The sequence below is a fragment of the Oncorhynchus nerka genome, linkage group LG2 (assembly GCF_034236695.1).
Source record: "Oncorhynchus nerka isolate Pitt River linkage group LG2, Oner_Uvic_2.0, whole genome shotgun sequence".
In the NCBI taxonomy this organism is placed as follows: domain Eukaryota; kingdom Metazoa; phylum Chordata; class Actinopteri; order Salmoniformes; family Salmonidae; genus Oncorhynchus; species Oncorhynchus nerka.
In genome coordinates this window covers 64,868,537-64,887,180 of record NC_088397.1, presented here as the reverse complement: position 1 = coordinate 64,887,180, position 18,644 = coordinate 64,868,537, and the positions used below count along the sequence as shown (strand labels likewise).

The 18,644-nt window shown below is 43.4% G+C and overlaps 1 protein-coding gene across 1 annotated transcript; it reads right to left on the bottom strand.

Moving 5' to 3' along the window:
* Positions 1 to 93: 93 nt before the first annotated feature.
* LOC115139763 (SWI/SNF complex subunit SMARCC2-like) lies at positions 94 to 17,348 on the bottom strand. The gene is given in 26 exon segments (XM_029677541.2): positions 94 to 3,714; positions 3,881 to 4,126; positions 4,129 to 4,267; positions 4,537 to 4,671; positions 6,708 to 6,871; positions 6,994 to 7,120; positions 7,634 to 7,695; positions 7,859 to 8,020; positions 8,227 to 8,485; positions 8,687 to 8,749; positions 8,857 to 8,976; positions 9,162 to 9,315; positions 9,861 to 9,974; positions 10,137 to 10,208; positions 10,772 to 10,940; positions 11,175 to 11,234; positions 11,458 to 11,582; positions 11,888 to 12,135; positions 13,304 to 13,379; positions 13,685 to 13,754; positions 13,910 to 13,979; positions 14,096 to 14,188; positions 15,553 to 15,634; positions 15,853 to 15,938; positions 16,263 to 16,382; positions 17,238 to 17,348. Coding segments are annotated over 26 exon segments (3,186 nt in total). The 3' UTR covers positions 94 to 3,655.
* Between the last annotated feature and the right edge of the window lie 1,296 nt (positions 17,349 to 18,644).

Sequence of the window (18,644 nt, the reverse complement as noted above, 5' to 3'; positions counted from 1 at the left end):
TGAAAGATGTCTTCCTTCACGTAAGGAATGAGTGTTTAGAGCATAGTCATACTGCCAAAAATTCTTAGTGAACTACACTGAAGACAATTGTCATAGCTTGAAGTTTGCCATGGTACAGTCAAGATGGCAACAATGACCAAACTGTACACATGTCACATTTATTACATGGTTTTTAAAAACTTTTTGTAAGTAAAACCATTTTTTTTTTATATGAACTGCAGAGCAACTGACACTAATTCGGTAACGGTTTAACTGAGGAAAGGTTCATTTCTACTGTGTAATCAATGCAATCATGAAAAACAAACTGGACAGACATGTATTTCATATCACGAAATCCACACAATGGAGACCAAAGCAGTCCATCCATGGTCACGACTAGTGAAGTTTCTAACACTGGCTATCTGGACAAGTTTCATCAGAGTATATATGACACTGTCAGAATGTGTGTGATGTGCTGGTGCGTGTTCTCATACAGACATACCAAACTATGAGCATCACAATCCCTCAGCCCTTATCAAACACTGGGGGGAGGGGCGATGGAACTGATGGAACTCTTAGGGGATAGAGATCTTCATGGCATGCATTCACACCCATGCTCACAGTCACACTGACTGACAGGTCATTGTGACCTATTAGGACCACGCACATGACAGTGAGAGAGGTTACAAAAATACAGCAATTAGATGCAAACAGTAATATCAAAGAAACAAGATGGAAAACCTGACAGTCAAAAAATATAAAAATAGATAGGATACATAAAGATATTGTTACAAATATTAATGGACAGAATTCTCTATAAACTGATGTGACTTTTGAGATCCCTTGACTTGCACAGTTCTTTTGTAACATTAAAGCCACTTCCATTACATAGTAATCACTTCAGGTGAGTTGGACCTGTCATTGGAAAAACACAAACTATAAAAATCTGGATTTCCCGAACATCCAAAACTCCGGCTACACCCCACTGACTTATATGGAGAAAATGGCAAACATGATTAAAAAGGATGTTGGTTTATCAATGAAGGAAGAGTTGTGACGGTGATGTCTTATGTCTGAAGTTGCTAATAGGGTTCTTCTGGAGCCTACATCCAGTCATTACTTTAGAGTATAATCTTTACAATGGTATGATTGACTGATACTGACGAGCCATACTGGACATACTGACAGAATCCAAATCATATCTGTGTAGTTAGTTACTGCTTGTCTTATGATTACGATCTGCTCTATGAAAGCCCAACTGTTTCAGAAGTGTTTCAGATATGAATGTTCAAAAACAAAATAGAGTTGAAGGGCCAATGAAGATGTTTTTATCTCAATATCAAATCATTTCTGGATAACAATTAAGTACCTGATTATTTTAGAAAACAAACAAAACTAGCTTCTTAGCTAAAAGCAATTTCTCAAGCAAGAATTTTGCTAGGACTGTCGAAGTGGTCTGAGTGAGGGGACTAATTAAAGGAGCCAAATGGGAGGGACATGTAACCTGAAAACTAGCTATTGTTGGCAGAGAGGAGGGCAAACTCTCTTTGTTGTTGGCCTATTAACTTAAACCGCCTGGTGATGTTGCCATGTAGTCCAAAACCCCACCCTTGCAAAACAAGATTACATTTTCAAACAGCTCTTACACTAAAGGGCATTATCATAATTTTCACAATTTTACAGCATTATTCCAACATCAGTGTGGAAACATAAAACACAGGGAAAATACAGTTTTTGACTGCACTGTCCCTTTAAAATGAGGACTTTTAGAACATTGTGACCTGGTCCTTGTGGGTCTTCGGGGGCACTGTAACTCTGGGAGTATGTTGCCTTTCATCAATACTTTAAGTGGTTTCTAATGCTCAGTCATATAGGGATTTTGTCCCTTCAAATTGCAGTGAATCATTTGTCAGCATTGTAAACAGAAAATCCAGTTAACAGTACATAGTCTTACTAACTGAAATGGCAGTAGGGCCAGATGAGACCGTTTTCAAGTGGAATACATATTATTACAAAGAGTAATACCATTCGTTTTCATTGCCCTCACACATACTTTTTAGTTTAGGATACATCTAACCAACAGGCCAACCCCGAAGCTCTATAACGCCACATTCACTAACATAGGACAACAAAGCTTGATGATCTCATATTTCGAAACTATGACATCCTAGTAAAAGTTAAAAACAAGAAAACAGTTATGTGCTTCAGGTCCATTTAGGCCTAGATTCAATCAGATCAAGCGTTAAGCGGCGATAGCCGACACCCACATAGCTGATGTTTTGGCGGTGTTGGAGGTGGAACTGTCAAATCGGTGAGCAGCTACTCTTGATCGTTGTCAGGTAGTCATACCCGTCTCACATTACAAGTTCAGAACGAGAAAATGTAGGCTATATAGAAATAATGACGCTCAAATTGAAAATCATTCAACTAAATAATGAGGATTTCTATCAGCCTAATCGAGTTGTAGATTACATCACACATTCCAGAATTCAAACTTGTAAACAACGCTGCATGGTATTCTTGTAGGGCTCTATTCAATCTGTAAAGCTGAAGTGTTACAGATTCCAGGATAGAAATGTAATGGTATTTTCCGATTGAGCCGACATATGCAGTGTTTACCGTGAACACAGTCTCTGCTAATGCGGGAACACTGCCTTTAAATTTCAATCATGGTGTAAACCTGGACTTCCGCGGTGCGGATTGAATAAAGCCCTTAATGCTACTTCATGCAGCCAATGGCAATGTACGCTTTAGGTATAATGCCAGGAGCCACTTGTGTTATTTGACAGCTCTAACGCAGTTCCACCTCTGACACAGCCACAACAACAGCTTTTGCGGATGTTGTCTAAAGCGGATCTGATTGAATAGAGCCCTTAGTTGATAATGATTTGTCTTCAGATATGGCCGCCGGAGAAACATATTTTCAAAGTGCAAATCTTTTTTCTTAAAAAAAAAAAAAAATCTTCTTTCAATTCTAAGTACCTACTAGGGTACCTTGGGAGAATAGGTAGGTAGGTATGTCTGTGAACATGGCTGGGAACATCTGACCCTCAGTACTCTATAGAAGAAAACAAAAGCACCACTATTCAGAGGACTGCTAAGACAAGAGTCCTTTAGTTCTCTTCATATCCTCAGGTCAGGTGGCGTATTTACATGACAATACTCTCTTGGTTTAACCTTGGGTCCGATGTGAAGGGTGAAAGTAATTAAGCAACTTATGTCTGTAAAAAGAAGACTGTTCGTTTGAAAACTCTTCATTTGCATTTTCTTTTTAGTTGGGAGTAATTTTAAGGGGGTTGTTTCCACCTAATATTCATTCCGGTAGGGAATGTTTTTGTTTTGTTTTTCTTTCGCATGTCAATCGTCCAGTCCAAATGTTAAAAATGATCAAAGTTTGTTGTATCTCCTTCAGTTTGACTTCTTCATTTTCAGATGATACAGGCAGAATTCATAGGTACAAAGTGGTCAATGTCATTCAGTTTACCAAGACCTTTTTCCTGTCTCTCTCTCTTCTTCCCTCTCTCTTTCCCTCCTCTCTCTCCCTCCTCTCTCTCCCTACCTCTCTCTCTTCTTCCCTCCTCTCTCTCCCTACCTCTCTCTCCCTACCTCTCTCTCTTCTTCCGTCCTCTCTCTCCCTCCTCTCTCTCCCTACCTCTCTCTCTTTCTTTCTCTCTTTTCACTGTGGAGTGGGAGCAGCAGTTGAGGAGTGGAGTGTATCCCCAGGGGCGCTGGACTCTGGGTTCAAAAAGAGGAGAAGAATTTGAGATGTGTAACACAAACATAGTGCAAAAACATTCAACAGTACAGTTCAAGTTAATTCCAATGGGTCACATGATCACCTTCATACAGTATTAGGTAATTACTGAAAATTCACAGTTGGTCAATACAAAATGTGACTCACCGTGGAGTGTTGGGGTGGTGTTGGTGCTGGAGTGGCCTGGCGGGCGGGGAGGTGAGGAGTGAGGACCACTGGGGGTCGGCTGGGGCTCAGTGGGCTGGGCCTGGGCAGAGGAAGGGCCAGTCATGGGGACGGAGGAGGCAGAGGGTGCTGGGCTGGGAGCTGGTTGTGGTGCAGGGATACTGGGGGCCGGCTGGGACTGGGTGGCTGAGGGGCCCTGTGGTGGGGGCCCGTGGGAGCCGGGGCGGGGTGTGGGCCTCCAGTCTGGCTATGCTGCTGGTGCTGGATCTGTTGGAAGTGCTGCTGACGCGCCCTCATCTCTGCATACTTCAACTGCTCCATGTGGAACGACTGACGGTCTGCCAGCAGCTGCTGCCTCTGGTACTCCAACTACACACACACACACACACACACACACACACACACACACACACACACACACACACACACACACACACACACACACACACACACACACACACACACACACACACACACACACACACACACACACACACACACACACACACACACACACACACACACACACACACACACACACACACACACACGTAAATGCGTAGTCCAACCAACAAAGCAAAACCAACTAGTCCACTTAAACTAGATCCCCCATAATGCTTCGCTACTGCCTGACTCACAGCCTCCCTCTCTCGGTCCATGATAGTCTCCAGCTCTTCAAAGTGTCTCAGTTTGATCTCCAGCTTCTTCATCTGAGTCTCCACCAGCAGAGCCACCAGAGACTTGATCTTTCTCTCCTCCACCGCAGCCAGGTGCTATGGAGAGAGAAAGACAGAGAGGGAGGGGGGGGGGTGGAGAGGAAGAGAGAGAGAAGAAGCATAGGGGAGAGAAAGGGTAGAGAAAATAATCTTTAGTATGTGAAAATAGCACAGACATATACTGAACTGAACATACTGTTTTTTTGTATTTTCTTGCACAGTGAAAAAAATATACTAAACATAAAAACATTATTTACATAAGTATTCAGACCCTTTGATATGAAACTCGAAATTGAGCTCAGGTGCATCCTGTTTCCATTGATCATCCTTGATGTTTTGACAACTTGATTAGAGTCCACCTGTGGAATATTCAATTGATTGGACATGATTTGGAAAGGCACATACCTGTCTATATAAGGTCCCACAGTTGACAGTGCATGTCAGAGCAAAAACCAAGCCATGAGGTCGAAGGAATTGTCCGTAGAGCTCCGCGACAGGATTGTGTCGTGGCACAGATCTGGGGAAGGGTACCAAAACATTTCTGCAGCATTGAAGGTCCCCAAGAACACAGTGGCCTCCATCATTCTTAAATGGAAGAATTTTGGAAGCACCAAGACTCTTCCTAGAGCTGGCTGCCCGGCCAAACTGAGCAGTCGGGGGAAAAGGGTGACCAAGAACCCAATGTTCACTCTGACAGAGCTCCAGAGTTCCTCTGTGGAGATGGGAGAAACTTACAGAAGGCTAACCATCTGCAGCACTCCACCAATCAGGCCTATATTGTAGAGTGGCCAGACGGAAGCCACTCCTCAGTAAAAGGCACATGAGAGCCCGCTTGGAGTTCGCCAAAAGGCACCTAAAGGACTGGGGTGAAGGTTCACCTTCCAACTGGACAACGACCATAAGCACACAGCCAAGACAAAGCAGGAGTGGCTTCGGGACAAGTCTTAATGTCCTTGAGTGGCCCAACCAGAGCCCGGACTTGAACCCAATGGAACATCTCTGGAGAGACTTGAAAATAGCTGTGCAGCAACGCTCCCATCCAACCTGACAGAGCTTGAGAGGATCTGAAGAGAAATGTAACCTTTATTTAACTAGGCAAGTCAGTTAAAAACAAATTCTTATTTACAATGACGGCCTACCCCGGCCAACGCTGGGCCAATTGTGCCGCCCTATGGGACACCCAATCACCGTCGGATGTGACACAGCCTGGATCCTAACCATAAAGGTGTGCCAAGCTTGTAGCGTCATACCTAAGAAGCCTCAAGGCTGTAATCACTGCCAAAGGTGTTTCAACAAAGTATTGAGTAAAGGGTCTGAATACTTATGTAAATATGATATTACATTTCCTTAAAAAACAGTTTTTTCTTTGTCAATATGGGGTACTGTGTGTATATTGATGAAAAATACAACAATTTAATACATTTTAGAATAAGGCTGTAACGTAACAAAATGTGGAAAAAATCAAGGTGACTGAATACTTTCCGACTGTATAACAATACTGGAAGACAAAAAATACCACCTCATTTCTTATGAGATTTTAGGATGATTGTACGAACGGTCACATTTTTCTCTCATGTGGCCTCAACAGCGTGTTAGGCAAAATATGTGCTTTGATTGAAACTAAACACAGGTAAGCTATACAGTTTAACACTATCTGCAAAAGAATTTGCTTCACTGTATATAATTCAGAACAGGCTTACTTGTAGGCTACTTGGAAACAACACTGTATAACTCAATAAGATCTAAATGCATATCCCATGAAACTGATTGAGATCAAATGATTGGTATGCAGACGCTGCATGGACGTTTCAGAATCAGAACGTGATTCAGATCTTCAGCTGTGGGGAAAAGGGATCCAGGTGGGCGGGACGGGGTGGTTACCTCCGGATCCGCAGTCTCTGCCTATTTTTGAATCCCTGGGGATTGGCTAGGAGAGCTGATTTTGAATCAGGTGCCTCCTAATGTAATTGTATGAACTATGGCAAAACTGATCGTAGATCAGCACTCCTACTCTGAGAAGCTTGATACATACAGCATCTGATCCTAGATCTGTGGTTAGGGGCATCATGCTAAACAAGGGTCAGAGGTCAGACCTTGGCTTTGACGGCAGCAGCAGCCAGAGCAGAGGCAGCAGCGGTAGCCAGGTTCCCCTCTCCCACATCCCGTTCCACCTTCGCCTTCCTTTCGCCCTCGCTCTCTCCTTCTCTCTGGCCCTCCTCCAAGGCCTCCTTCCCTTCCTTCTCCTTCTCTCTCTCACCTAATGCAGAGTGGGAAACATATAAATCACACTTAATTTAGTATCTAAGAAAGAGAGACAGAATCCACTATTTTACAGAGATTACAGAGACATTCAAATTCAGTCACAGACATAAACATTACCCATCTCTGTCTCTGTCTTCTCAGACTCTCGGTCTCTCTCTCCTTCTCCCTCTCTCCCTCTCTCCTCCTCCTTCTTCCCGTTTTCTCCTTGCTTCTCATCCTCTTCCATGGCTCCATCTTTATTCTCCTGTTATCACCATGGGGATAAGGACAACAAGGTCAGCTCTTTACTGATACTTGATTTTTTTTACCCCTTTTTCGTGGTATCCAATTGGTAGTTACAGTCTTGTCTCATTGCTGCAAGTCCCGTACGGATTCGGGAGAGGCGAAGTTTGAGAGTCGTGCGTCCTCCGAAACACAACCCAGCCAAGCCGCACTGCTTCTTGACACAATGCCCGCTTAACCCGGAAGCCAGCCACACCAATGTGTCAGAGGAGTGTCAGAGGAAACACTGTGCATCTGGCGACCGTGTCAGCGTGCATTGCATCCGGCCCGCCACAGGAGTCGCTAGTGCGTGATGGGACAAGAATATCCCTGCCGGCCAAACCCTCCCCTAACCCGGAAGGCCGTGCCACTCGGGAGGCCGTCCTTACTGATACTTGAGTATCGATCATCACAACATAGACAATTCAGAACTGGTTTGCCAGAAGACTCGACCACGCAAACACAGGTACAGTAGAAGTCCAAACAGACACCATACCTTGGTCTCCCTCTTCTCCTCACTGGATTGGCTGTCACTCTTACTCTCCTCACTGCTCTCTTCTGGAGGCAGAGAAAAGACAGATGAGTTGTCAGCCAGCCTTACGTCTACCCCACCTGCAACTCGTTTTTCAATTCAGATTGATAAACTATTGACATACATACTTATGTGGAAACATGACCAAAGACGACTATAGTTTTAGATAATAGTAGATGGAAGCTGTACCAGGTTTGTCTCCTTCCTCCAGGCTGGTGCCTGCAATGCCGCTGCCCTCCAGGCCGTAGAGGGGGTCCTGTCTGCCACTGGCCCGCGCCGCCTCCTCCACCCTCCTCACATGGGCCTCCACCAGTGCTGCTGGGACCTCCTCCTTCATACGGGAAAACTCCTCTGAGAGAGAGAGAAGAGAGAAACAGCTGAACGCTACACCCAATACACAATCCATCTCTAAAATGTCTCTCTTGAGAGAAGTTTTTTTTTAAACTTCAAGACACCGCCTGGTAAATAATGGTTAACTAAACAGTTATCTGACACAAATCAGGCCAGTCTTTACTGTGTGATCTGACCGACGGTTAGTTAGTGAGTTGACCCCTCACCCAGGGCAGACTTGGCGGCTGCGGAGGCCACGCGGGGGTCCACCACGGAGGCCAGGAAGGCCACGGTGCTCATGACGGGGTTGCCTGCCTGGCTGAAGGGGACGGGCTGGTAGGCCAGGGGGCCCAGGGACGAGGACATGTCCTCCAGGTATGGGTCCTCAATGGGCAGACGCAGGAAGTGCAGGATACACTCGTCCTGGGTACGTGAGCCCACGTGCTCTGACACCTTGTTCCAGTCATCCTTGTACATCTCCAGACCCTGAAAGGGGAGGGATGATATGATTGATATTAATAATTATAATGTTATATTAAGCCTTAGATTTTGTTTTCAGATAAGTGCTTTGTGTGTTTTTGTTCCTCTCAACATGTTTTCAATTTGAAGTTTATTTGGATTTAAAGGGCCTTTTGTTGAACCATTCTGTTGAATGGTAATAAAGTGGAGGAGACAGCTGTTAGTTACCTCTAGCAGCAGTAGTGTCTCCTGTTCGGTCCAGTCTCGCATGGCATTGGCAGCAGTCTTACTCTGTAGACAGGAAGAAGTAATATCACTGAAACACCTCACTACTCTTTAATAGTTAGCTATACAGTGCATTATGATCCTCATCAGTCCTGCAGTGTTGTGAGCCATACCTTAGGAGGCCCAGTCTTCTTGCTGTACATGTCTGTCCTCAGGCCAAAGTTCTGCAGGTCGACTGGCTGCTTTTCCTTCACCTTATCTGGGAATGACAGAATCTGCTGGGCTGCCGGAGTCTAGAGGGGACAGAGAGAGAAGGTAAGTGGAGTGAAGCTACAGTCAAATAGAGACATCTAGAACCAAAATATAGATGCAATTTGTGTTTGTGCGTGCACATGTGTTTATTTGTGTGTGTGTGTGTGTGTGTGTGTGTGTGTGTGTGTGTGTGTGTGTGTGTGTGTGTGTGTGTGTGTGTGTGTACCTGAGATGCCTTGGGCTGCAGGGGCACCAGGCTGGAAGGGGTGTCAGCCAGGACGTGGAAGTGGGAGGTGGGCGGGGGGCCCATGGGGGTGGGCCGGCTCTCTGAGTCCACCTGGTAGTTGATCAGACCCCACTGCTCCAAGAATGCATGCACCCTGAGGAGAGGAGGAGGTAAATGTTACTGCAGGAAGTAGATGAAAAGAAAAGAATACACAACAATGACAGTGTGTACACAATGTACTACAGCAGGGGTGTCAAATCTGGTCTAAAGTTTTTTTTTTTTACTCAATAAACTTTAAAATGTCTAAAACCAAATGGAAACTGTGTGGAAATGATAATGGACCTACATTCATACAGTTTCTTGACCGTGTCCATCTCTCTAATCAACCAAATGAAAGCTAGACAGTCAGGCAGCATCGAAAATTCCATGATGACCAGAGGACTAATTTTTGCACATTTTGACGGCGAGGAAATATAATCCATTTTCAGTGCGGCCCTCCAGACCTCGTTGAAGACCGAATGTGGCCCCCGGGGCAAAATTCGTTTGACACCCTTGTTCTACAGTGTTAAACCAGCCTGATCTGAGCGCAGCGGTCTGGTTTCATGAAGCTAGTATTATACTCTTCTTATAAGAATTACAAAACGGAGTAAACTGTAATGTGACTGTTGTAAATGTCCGTGTGCAGCGAGTCCCCCTAACCTCATGATGGCACACACGTCTCCGGCCAGGTTCCTACGACAAGCGGTGGAGGTGAGGTACTCCTGCGGGTTCAGCCTGTACGTGTCAATCATGAAGTTCCTGTAGGCCAGGTAACTGTGGAGAGATAGAGGAGAGATAGAGATTATTGTCAGTGAATATACAGTTAAGTCACTCCTAACCTTAAAGCTGTGTGAAAGATGTTGTTTTATGCATAACACAGAGGAGTGCATAAGCTAGGCATGTGTAATAATAATATGTTAGCATGGGTTTACTCACATCTCAGGGGTTTTGGATTTGTTCTTGCCATTGAAAAACTCTGGGAGGGCTCTGCGCTCAATAGCATGGACACTGGGAAAGAGAGAACGAGGTTAACATACAGTAGACTAGCTATACCATTTAAGAGCATCTCTCTAGAACAGGGATGGGCAACTGGCAGCTCCCACCCTCGGATCAATCCCCCCCAGTTAGGGAATAGTAGAATACACAAGGTTCAATTTCATCAGCAGCTTTTTTCTTTTTATGTCAGTCACTGATAGTTAACCATGTCAGCTAACAGTTCTTGGATTGCTAAGTTAGTTTAGCGGACAGGTATCTAAACTTGTTATGGTCGAATTACCGCCCAGGGGACCCACATTGATTTAGTTAGTCTCACTCAGATATTATATTATAAACTGCAAACATTTCTCTCCACCCTATGGCAAAATGTGTAGAACTGTAGGAAATGTGCTTTAAAACAGCTCATTGTCCTCTCTACTCCATGGCACAATGAGTAGAATTGCATGAAGTTAGTTATAAAATTGTCAAATCTTCTCAACACCCCATGGCCAAATGTGTAGAATTGCACGAAACAAACTCTAAAGCGTAACACTATAAGGCTGATGATCCGGGGGTGGGGGGGATGTGTAGCCTACCTGTTATAGTCAAACCAGGCAGCGTAGCTGGGAATGATGATGTGGTGGGTCTGCTCAGTCACGTTGTCCTCATGGAGGTCCGACCCTTTCACTGGCTCTCCTTTCACACTCGGAGAGCCCTCCTCCTCCTCCTTTTCTGCAGTTTCCATGGATTCATCCTCTTGCTCATCTGTTCAAGAGATAAAAGAGGAGATAATGAACATAGGGGGACAGAAAGGATAGATTAAGCTAAAATATAGTGACCTCTCCCTGCAGACAGTGTATACACTGAGATGTAAAGTTATGATGTGATGTGTGGGTTGTGCATCAGGTTGGATACTGTGACAGCAAAACATTTAAATAATCTGTACATATGGACAAATATAGAAAGTATTGTATTGATGAAGTAGTTCAGGGAACTCACCCAGGTCTGTCATGGTACCTCCTTTCACTGGTGTCAACTCAGAGTCTTTCTTAGTGTTGGCTACAGAGAGACAGAGACAGAGAGGGGGGTTGCATTTCCTGTGACTTTAGTTCAACCCCTGACCTTCAGTCACAATGATGATACTGATGTTTCAACCAGCGTAAATATCAGGAGGATAAGCCAATGGGCTAAGTCAAAATCGTACATAATAAAGTGTATGTGTGAGTTAGAATGTTCACTAACAAAATGTCATATGTATTGTACATGTGTGTGTGTTGTGTACCTGTCTTAGGTAGGGTGACCTCCTCTACAGCAGGTACAGGTGATGGTTCATCCAGATCTTTAGTCAGATCCTCTGGCTCCTCCTCTCTCTGGCCTCGCTTAGACTTAGTGTACGGGGTGGTGGGCCTACACAAACACACACACACACACACACGCACGCACGCACGCACGCACGCACACACACACACACACACACACACACACACACACACACACACACACACACACACACACACACACACACACACAAAGTCAGTCATAGTGTATAGCATCTAAAGGCTAGTATTTCTTAGTCATAGTGTGTGTCAGCAATCTACAGATCTCCCAATGACACCTCTACAAAGGGCATCATCCTGGGCTGGACTATACAGTAGTAAACAAAGGGTAATAGGGTAGCACACACACACACACACACACACACACACACATACCCTTTCTTGGTGTTCTTCTTCTTGCTCTCCTGGGATGTTGGAGTGGGCGAGGGGGAGGGTGAGCGCTTCCTCTTCTTGGCGCTGCCGGGCTTCTTGTCCCGGCGCTCGTCCCCTGGGGTGGTCACCTCGTCCGTCAGGGTCTTGGCTGAGATCCTCTTCCTCTTGGGGCCCCCCTCTCCGACCTCATAGTCCTCCTCATTCATCCACTCATTAAACTGGTCCAGGTCCAGGATCCACTTGGCATGGACCTGAAGAAACACAGTTTTTAATGATGTCATAAACAGGGTGTGAATTACAGGGGAGCCAGGAGGGGCTCAGTTCCTCTGAATGAGACATTAGCTCTCCTAAATGCAACAAAAGTCCAACTTTGGAGGGGTCTCTAAATTATGCTAATTTAATATTATACTATTTGCTTAAAATGTAGTTGTAAATATGTTTTACAGTGGTAAATATTACAATAAAAGTGTCCAAATACCACTACAACACTGGCTACCGGTAGGCCTATTTGAAGTTCATGGTAACAGGCCTACAATTTGTAGCCTAGAGTAGTAAATTGAGCGTGTGTATTTGGGTGATCCTTGCCGTTTTCCCCGGAACAGTTTCAGCGTCCCAACTTTTCAGCCTACAAAAAAGTTGAATTTATCAGCGAGATGCATCAATTGTAGGTCTTATCAATGGCTGAATGTCATTAGGCACACTGTTTGGTGTTTTGTAATGGCGTAAGTGTACATGCGATGCACTGTTTGGATTGTTTTGGAGTGGTTGAACATGCATACTTTTTGAAGTAATTTGTTTGACAAACAGATGAAAACACTGTGACTGGTTGTGCCCATGCCACATTGAAAGGTAATTCATTTCTACCATTAAATGATATCTTTATTATTAGGCCCATAAAACAAATTCATATAGACCCCCCCCCCCGAATATCACGGTGTAATTCGCACTCTGGTCATAAACATGTATATATGTTAATAATTTCTTACATGTATATATGAGAGACAGAGAGAGCCGTGTCCGGATACCGGTACTTGCATAATAAATAGTACGGCATAATAAATAGTACGCTGATTACTGTATATATGCGAATAGAAAGTTTTATGGTATATGAGATTTCAAAAATGTTGTATGCTTTAAATGTAAGGATGTCATATTAATTTCTGCTCTTCATCTAATACGAATTAGCTGCATGCTATTGAGGACGAGAATTGTCTATTTCAGACCCAAGTGTGTTTGACAAGGGGATGAGGCGAGCTGTCCAAAACGAATGAATGACGGGTACTATCAGGATGTTCTAAATAGTAGGCTACGTAGTATGGTTAGTACATAGTAGAGAATGTTTGTAATTAGTAGGAAAGAGCGATTTTGGGCACAGCCCTTTACACACAGAGAGAGAGGAAGAAAGCTATGTGTGCTGACCTTCCTGGGTTTCTCTGGGCTGGGCGGATCTTCCACAGCTGCCTCCACCTCACTGGCTGAGATCCAGGTGTCATAGCTGAGCAGCAGGGGACAGAGGTCAGATGGAGGTCAGAGACTAGTGTCAGCCTAGTGCACTACATGTCACAACATGGTGCTATGACACAGGCTGAGAAAAACAGTGTGGAACTGTTTGCTTTTGTCGTGGTGTATGAATAGGTAAAGGAGATGTGGGTATGGGTTTAGAGAGCATGTTAGTGTACATTCACTGTTTGACTTTACTCAATAGTGTCAGTATCACAGGTGTTAAAGCATGCTGTGCTGCTAAAGGCTAAGATTGAGTTGACTGTGTCAGGCTGAGGCCCCAGTATGGACAGTACCTACCTGTCAGGAGAGTATCCCCAGTGGAGCAGCACCTGCTTGTCTCTCTTCATCACCGGACGCACCCACTCCTCTGAACCAACCAGGGGATTGGTGAGAGAGAGAGGGAGGGGCCTCATTTTCAAGCCACTACATTTTTGTCATTTAGTAGATGCTCTTATACAGAGCAATTAAGGTTAAGTGCCTTGCTCAAGGGCACGGTTGATCCTTAATGTTAGACTGACTCACCCTCCTCAAGACTGGCAGGGATGGGAACCACCACATGGGAGCTGCATGTCTTGTCTTCAGTCACTGAGCCCTGCTGGCAGCAAACAAACTCTGCTTAACTGTGTTTGTATGTTGTGTTGTATTGTATTGCACTGTATGTGTACTCCATATACAGTTTCGTCACTAGGTCAGTGAAGACAAGCCTACCTGGTGCCTCTTGATTATGTCCTTCAGTTTCCCCAGCAGCTTGGCCTCAATGTCAGAGCTCAGGTAGATCACTGGTCGACTCAGACAGTTGTTCTAATCAACAGATGGCAAGAAAGAGAGAGAGAGAGTGAATAAGAAAGCGAGAGTGAATAAGAAAGAGAGAGTGAATAGGAAAGAGAGAGTGAATAGGAAAGAGAGAGTGAATAAGAAAGAGAGAGTGAATAAGAAAGAGAGAGTGAATAGGAAAGAGAGAGTGAAGAGAGAGTGAATAAGAAAGAGAGAGTGAATAAGAAAGAGAGAGTGAATAAGAGAGAGTGAATAAGAAAGAGAGAGTGAATAAGAAAGAGAGAGTGAATAGGAAAGAGAGAGTGAATAAGAAAGAGAGAGTGAATAGGAAAGAGAGAGTGAATAAGAAAGAGAGAGTGAATAGGAAAGAGAGAGTGAATAAGAAAGAGAGAGTGAATAGGAAAGAGAGAGTGAATAAGAAAGAGAGAGTGAATAGGAAAGAGAGAGTGAATAAGAAAGAGAGAGTGAATAGGAAAGAGAGAATGAATAAGAAAGAGAGAGTGAATAAGAAAGAGAGAGTGAAGAGAGAGTGAATAAGAAAGAGAGAGTGAATAAGAAAGAGAGAGTGAATAAGAGAGAGTGAATAAGAAAGAGAGAGTGAATAAGAAAGAGAGAGTGAATAAGAAAGAGAGAGTGAATAAGAAAGAGAGAGTGAATAAGAGAGAGTGATTAAGAAAGAGAGAGTGATTAAGAAAGAGAGGGTGAATAAGAAAGAGAGAGTGAATAAGAAAGAGAGAGTGAATAAGAAAGAGAGGGTGAATAAGAAAGAGAGAGTGAATAAGAGAGAGTGAATAAGAAAGAGAGAGTGAATAAGAGAGAGTGAATAAGAGAGAGTGAATAAGAAAGAGAGAGTGAATAAGAAAGAGAGAGAGAATAAGAAAGAGAGGGTGAATAAGAAAGAGAGGGTGAATAAGAAAGAGAGAGTGAATAAGAAAGAGAGAGTGAATAAGAAAGAGAGGGTGAATAAGAAAGAGAGAGTGAATAAGAAAGAGAGAGTGAATAAGAAAGAGAGAGTGAATAAGAAAGAGAGAGTGAATAAGAAAGAGAGAGTGAATAAGAAAGAGAGGGTGAATAAGAAAGAGAGAGTGAATAAGAAAGAGAGAGTGAATAAGAAAGAGAGAGTGAATAAGAAAGAGAGGGTGAATAAGAAAGAGAGAGTGAATAAGAAAGAGAGAGTGAATAAGAAAGAGAGAGTGAATAAGAAAGAGAGAGTGAATAAGAAAGAGAGAGTGAATAAGAAAGAGAGAGTGAATAAGAAAGAGAGAGTGAATAAGAAAGAGAGTGAATAAGAAAGAAAGGCTGAATAAGAAAGAGAGAGTGAATAAGAAAGAGAGGGACACAGAACAATAGATAAATAAATAGTTTTCCAAAGAAGAACACGGCAGACTGACCTGTACCAGGGATTTCTCGATAGTCATGAACATCTCCACATTGCGGTCCATCCGAGAAGGATTCTGAAAGTCAAACCTGCGCCTGCCATGAAGACAGACAGGAGTAAAAAATCTCAAAGAACCTCGTCAAATATTTCAATAAAAATACATCATTGTCAAAATGAAAACATCTCAAGGATCATTCTATTTTGTTTAATCTTAAACAGAACTTTTCAACTATACAACTGGGTTCAATTAATTTGAAGGGAATGTATGTGCAGTGAGTCAAACAAAATCTAATGACGTTAATGAAACTCTTACCAGCCCTGATCACTCTTGAACTTGTAGGCTGCTGCCAGAATGTGGCAGAGAGCCCCACCAGACTTAAAGTCCAGGAAACTCTTCATCTGAACAAAAAGACAGAGGGTTAGATACAATCTTCTTTAAAAAAAAATATATGTAACCTTTATTTAACTAGGTAAGTCAGTTAAGAACAAATTCTTATTTACAATGATGGCCTACCCCGCCAAACCCTAACCCGGACGACGCTGCGCCACCCTATGGGACTCCCAATCACGGGCGGTTGTGATACAGCCTGGAATCAAACCAGGGTCTGTAGTGACGCTTCTAGCACTGAGATACAGTGCCTTAGACCGCTGAACCACTCGCGAGCCCTAGAATAGTGTAATAGGGGAAGCACAATACCCAATTGTGTGTGTGTATGTTTATACCGGCAGCCTGGTGAGAGGTGGGTTGCTGACATGTCGTCCGAACACCTCCTCCTGAAACTGCAGTAGCTGGACCACCAGGCTGGACAGAGACTTGTTGGTGGGGGGCTCCGCCTGGATGTACTGAGGGATGAGAGAGAGAGGATTAACATGGAAATGTCAGAATAAATAGACATTGTAACTTAAGTTTAGTTTGTGTGTGCATGTGCGATAGCGAGAGAGAGAATAGGATTTTTTTTTCTATATCCACCATAGAACTTTGACAGTTTGAACACTACAATTAACAAAAGCAGAATTAATTTGATGGTCAAAGAAACAACAGGTTTCTTTACGTGAATCTTTGCATTCTTTCTGTCTGGGCCAGGTTGAGAATGGTAGAGCTGAGCGCATGCTCTGAGACAATAGACAGGGCTTTTTGGCAACACTATAATGAGAAAATTCTGCACACCATCTGGGAAGGGGTAAAAGGGGGCGGGTCATTAAAACTCAAGGCGCATATATTGCCCTAAAAGAACATGGCGTGCAATGGGGTGAAAGATAAAACCGAAAGCGCCGGTAAAAAGACAGCTCAACATCTGGATTTGTGCACTTGCGCTGCCGCTGCCGGTGCGGTAGCTGGAGTATAGACATCTGCAATCAATGAAATTACCGTTAGATAGCCAGTTGGGTTTCCTCCCCTTGAACAAAAACCTGCAACACAGGCCATTCATTCCCCTCTACTAAAAGGGGGTAGTAACATGGATTTATGTTCATAATTTGCAACGCGGAATTTCCCCAAGACGTTTTCGCAGCATCCTTTTGTTTCAGTCTCGTGAATGTGTGGATTAAACCGCTGAACTATCCTGCAACCCATCTCATCTCACACCCTCCCTCCTTTCTCTTTGCTCACTCGTTTTGCTGTTAGGGTTGCTCGCCTTCATTTATGATAATATGAATGCGTGTATTTATTACTTTAGCAACAAAAAAAACAGGCAGTACCTTTTTATAATTCTTGCCCAACCAAACGCGGACATTGTCGAATTGCGAGACGGTATCAGACGTTTCGAAATATTTTACGTTCGGGCCGCCGTCTTTCTTCCGCACCGCCATCTTTGTCTGCAGAATGACAGCGACCTGGTGGTGGAAAGAAGATACTGCAGTCGGTGGGCCCATTACTGCCACTGTAGTTGCAGTAAATATACAATAGGTGGCGTCATTGCATAAAGATAATGCAGTGCGTAATAATGTCTGCATCGTTTTAAACACGGACACCAGAGAGTGCACATTGAATGTAATGTAGGCCTACCTTTCTAAATTATGTTTTGACATGGGATGAGAGAAATCATTACCACATTATAAATATATATTTTCTACATAAAAACAAGCATTATGTATGGCTGGTATTTATTACTATTTAATTAGGTTCGTTAGGTTTCAGACATTCTGCTCTCATTACCCAAATGTGCTTGCTCACTATTATAGCAGTTCTGTCTCCGAGTTGTATTTCGCCAGGGCTCACTTGAAAAAGAGATGTCCATCTTGTGGTCTCCCTGTTTTTTATTTTTTTATTTAACCTTTATTTAACTAGGCAAGTCAGGTAAGAACAAATTCTTATTTAAATGACGGCCTACCAGGGAACAGTGGGTTAACTGCCTTCGCCAGGGGCATAACAGATTTTTACCTTGTCAGCTTCGGTTAAAGGCCTAACGTTCAAGGATAAAAAGATTGAAGGGATACTTGGGATTTTGGCAATGAGGCCCGTTATTCACTTCCCCATAGTTAGATTAACTTGTGGAAATTAGGTTGCATTCCAAACACTTAAAAGACACAACCTCTCCCCTCAGCCCTCAAATTAAGTGGACACCTCTGATGACATATCATGCATGACCTCTGACAAGTTGACAATTGCAGGGCAAGGAAAGAATGAATGAATTTGACATTTTCTTGCCCAGAAATGTGTCACTCGTTCATCCCACGGTTGTGTTTTCAGTCATCATGAAACCACTGGTAGCTGTTGTGTGTGCATTATATGCGCTACAGTCAATTATGTTTGCATTTCATATTTTGGCTAGAAGACAAAGCCTCCGCAGACATTGAATGGTAGCCATCTGACTATATCAGGTACATCGAAAATTACAATCTAAGTGTGATGTCAGAGAAAGTTGTACACGCAAGCTAACGTTTCCAAAAGCAAACCAAACAAAAACATAATTACGTTTATGATACGTGTTTCAGCCTTCATGTGCATTAGTAGCACAACTTCTAACTTATTTAAATTATTTTTACATACACTTGTATGTTTATTTCTCCATATTAATATTGGTTTTAAGTTTTGGCTGACTTTTCTTAGCAGATGTACAATCATCGTAAATTAAATTATGCGGCGTTTCAGGCACCGGAGTGAAC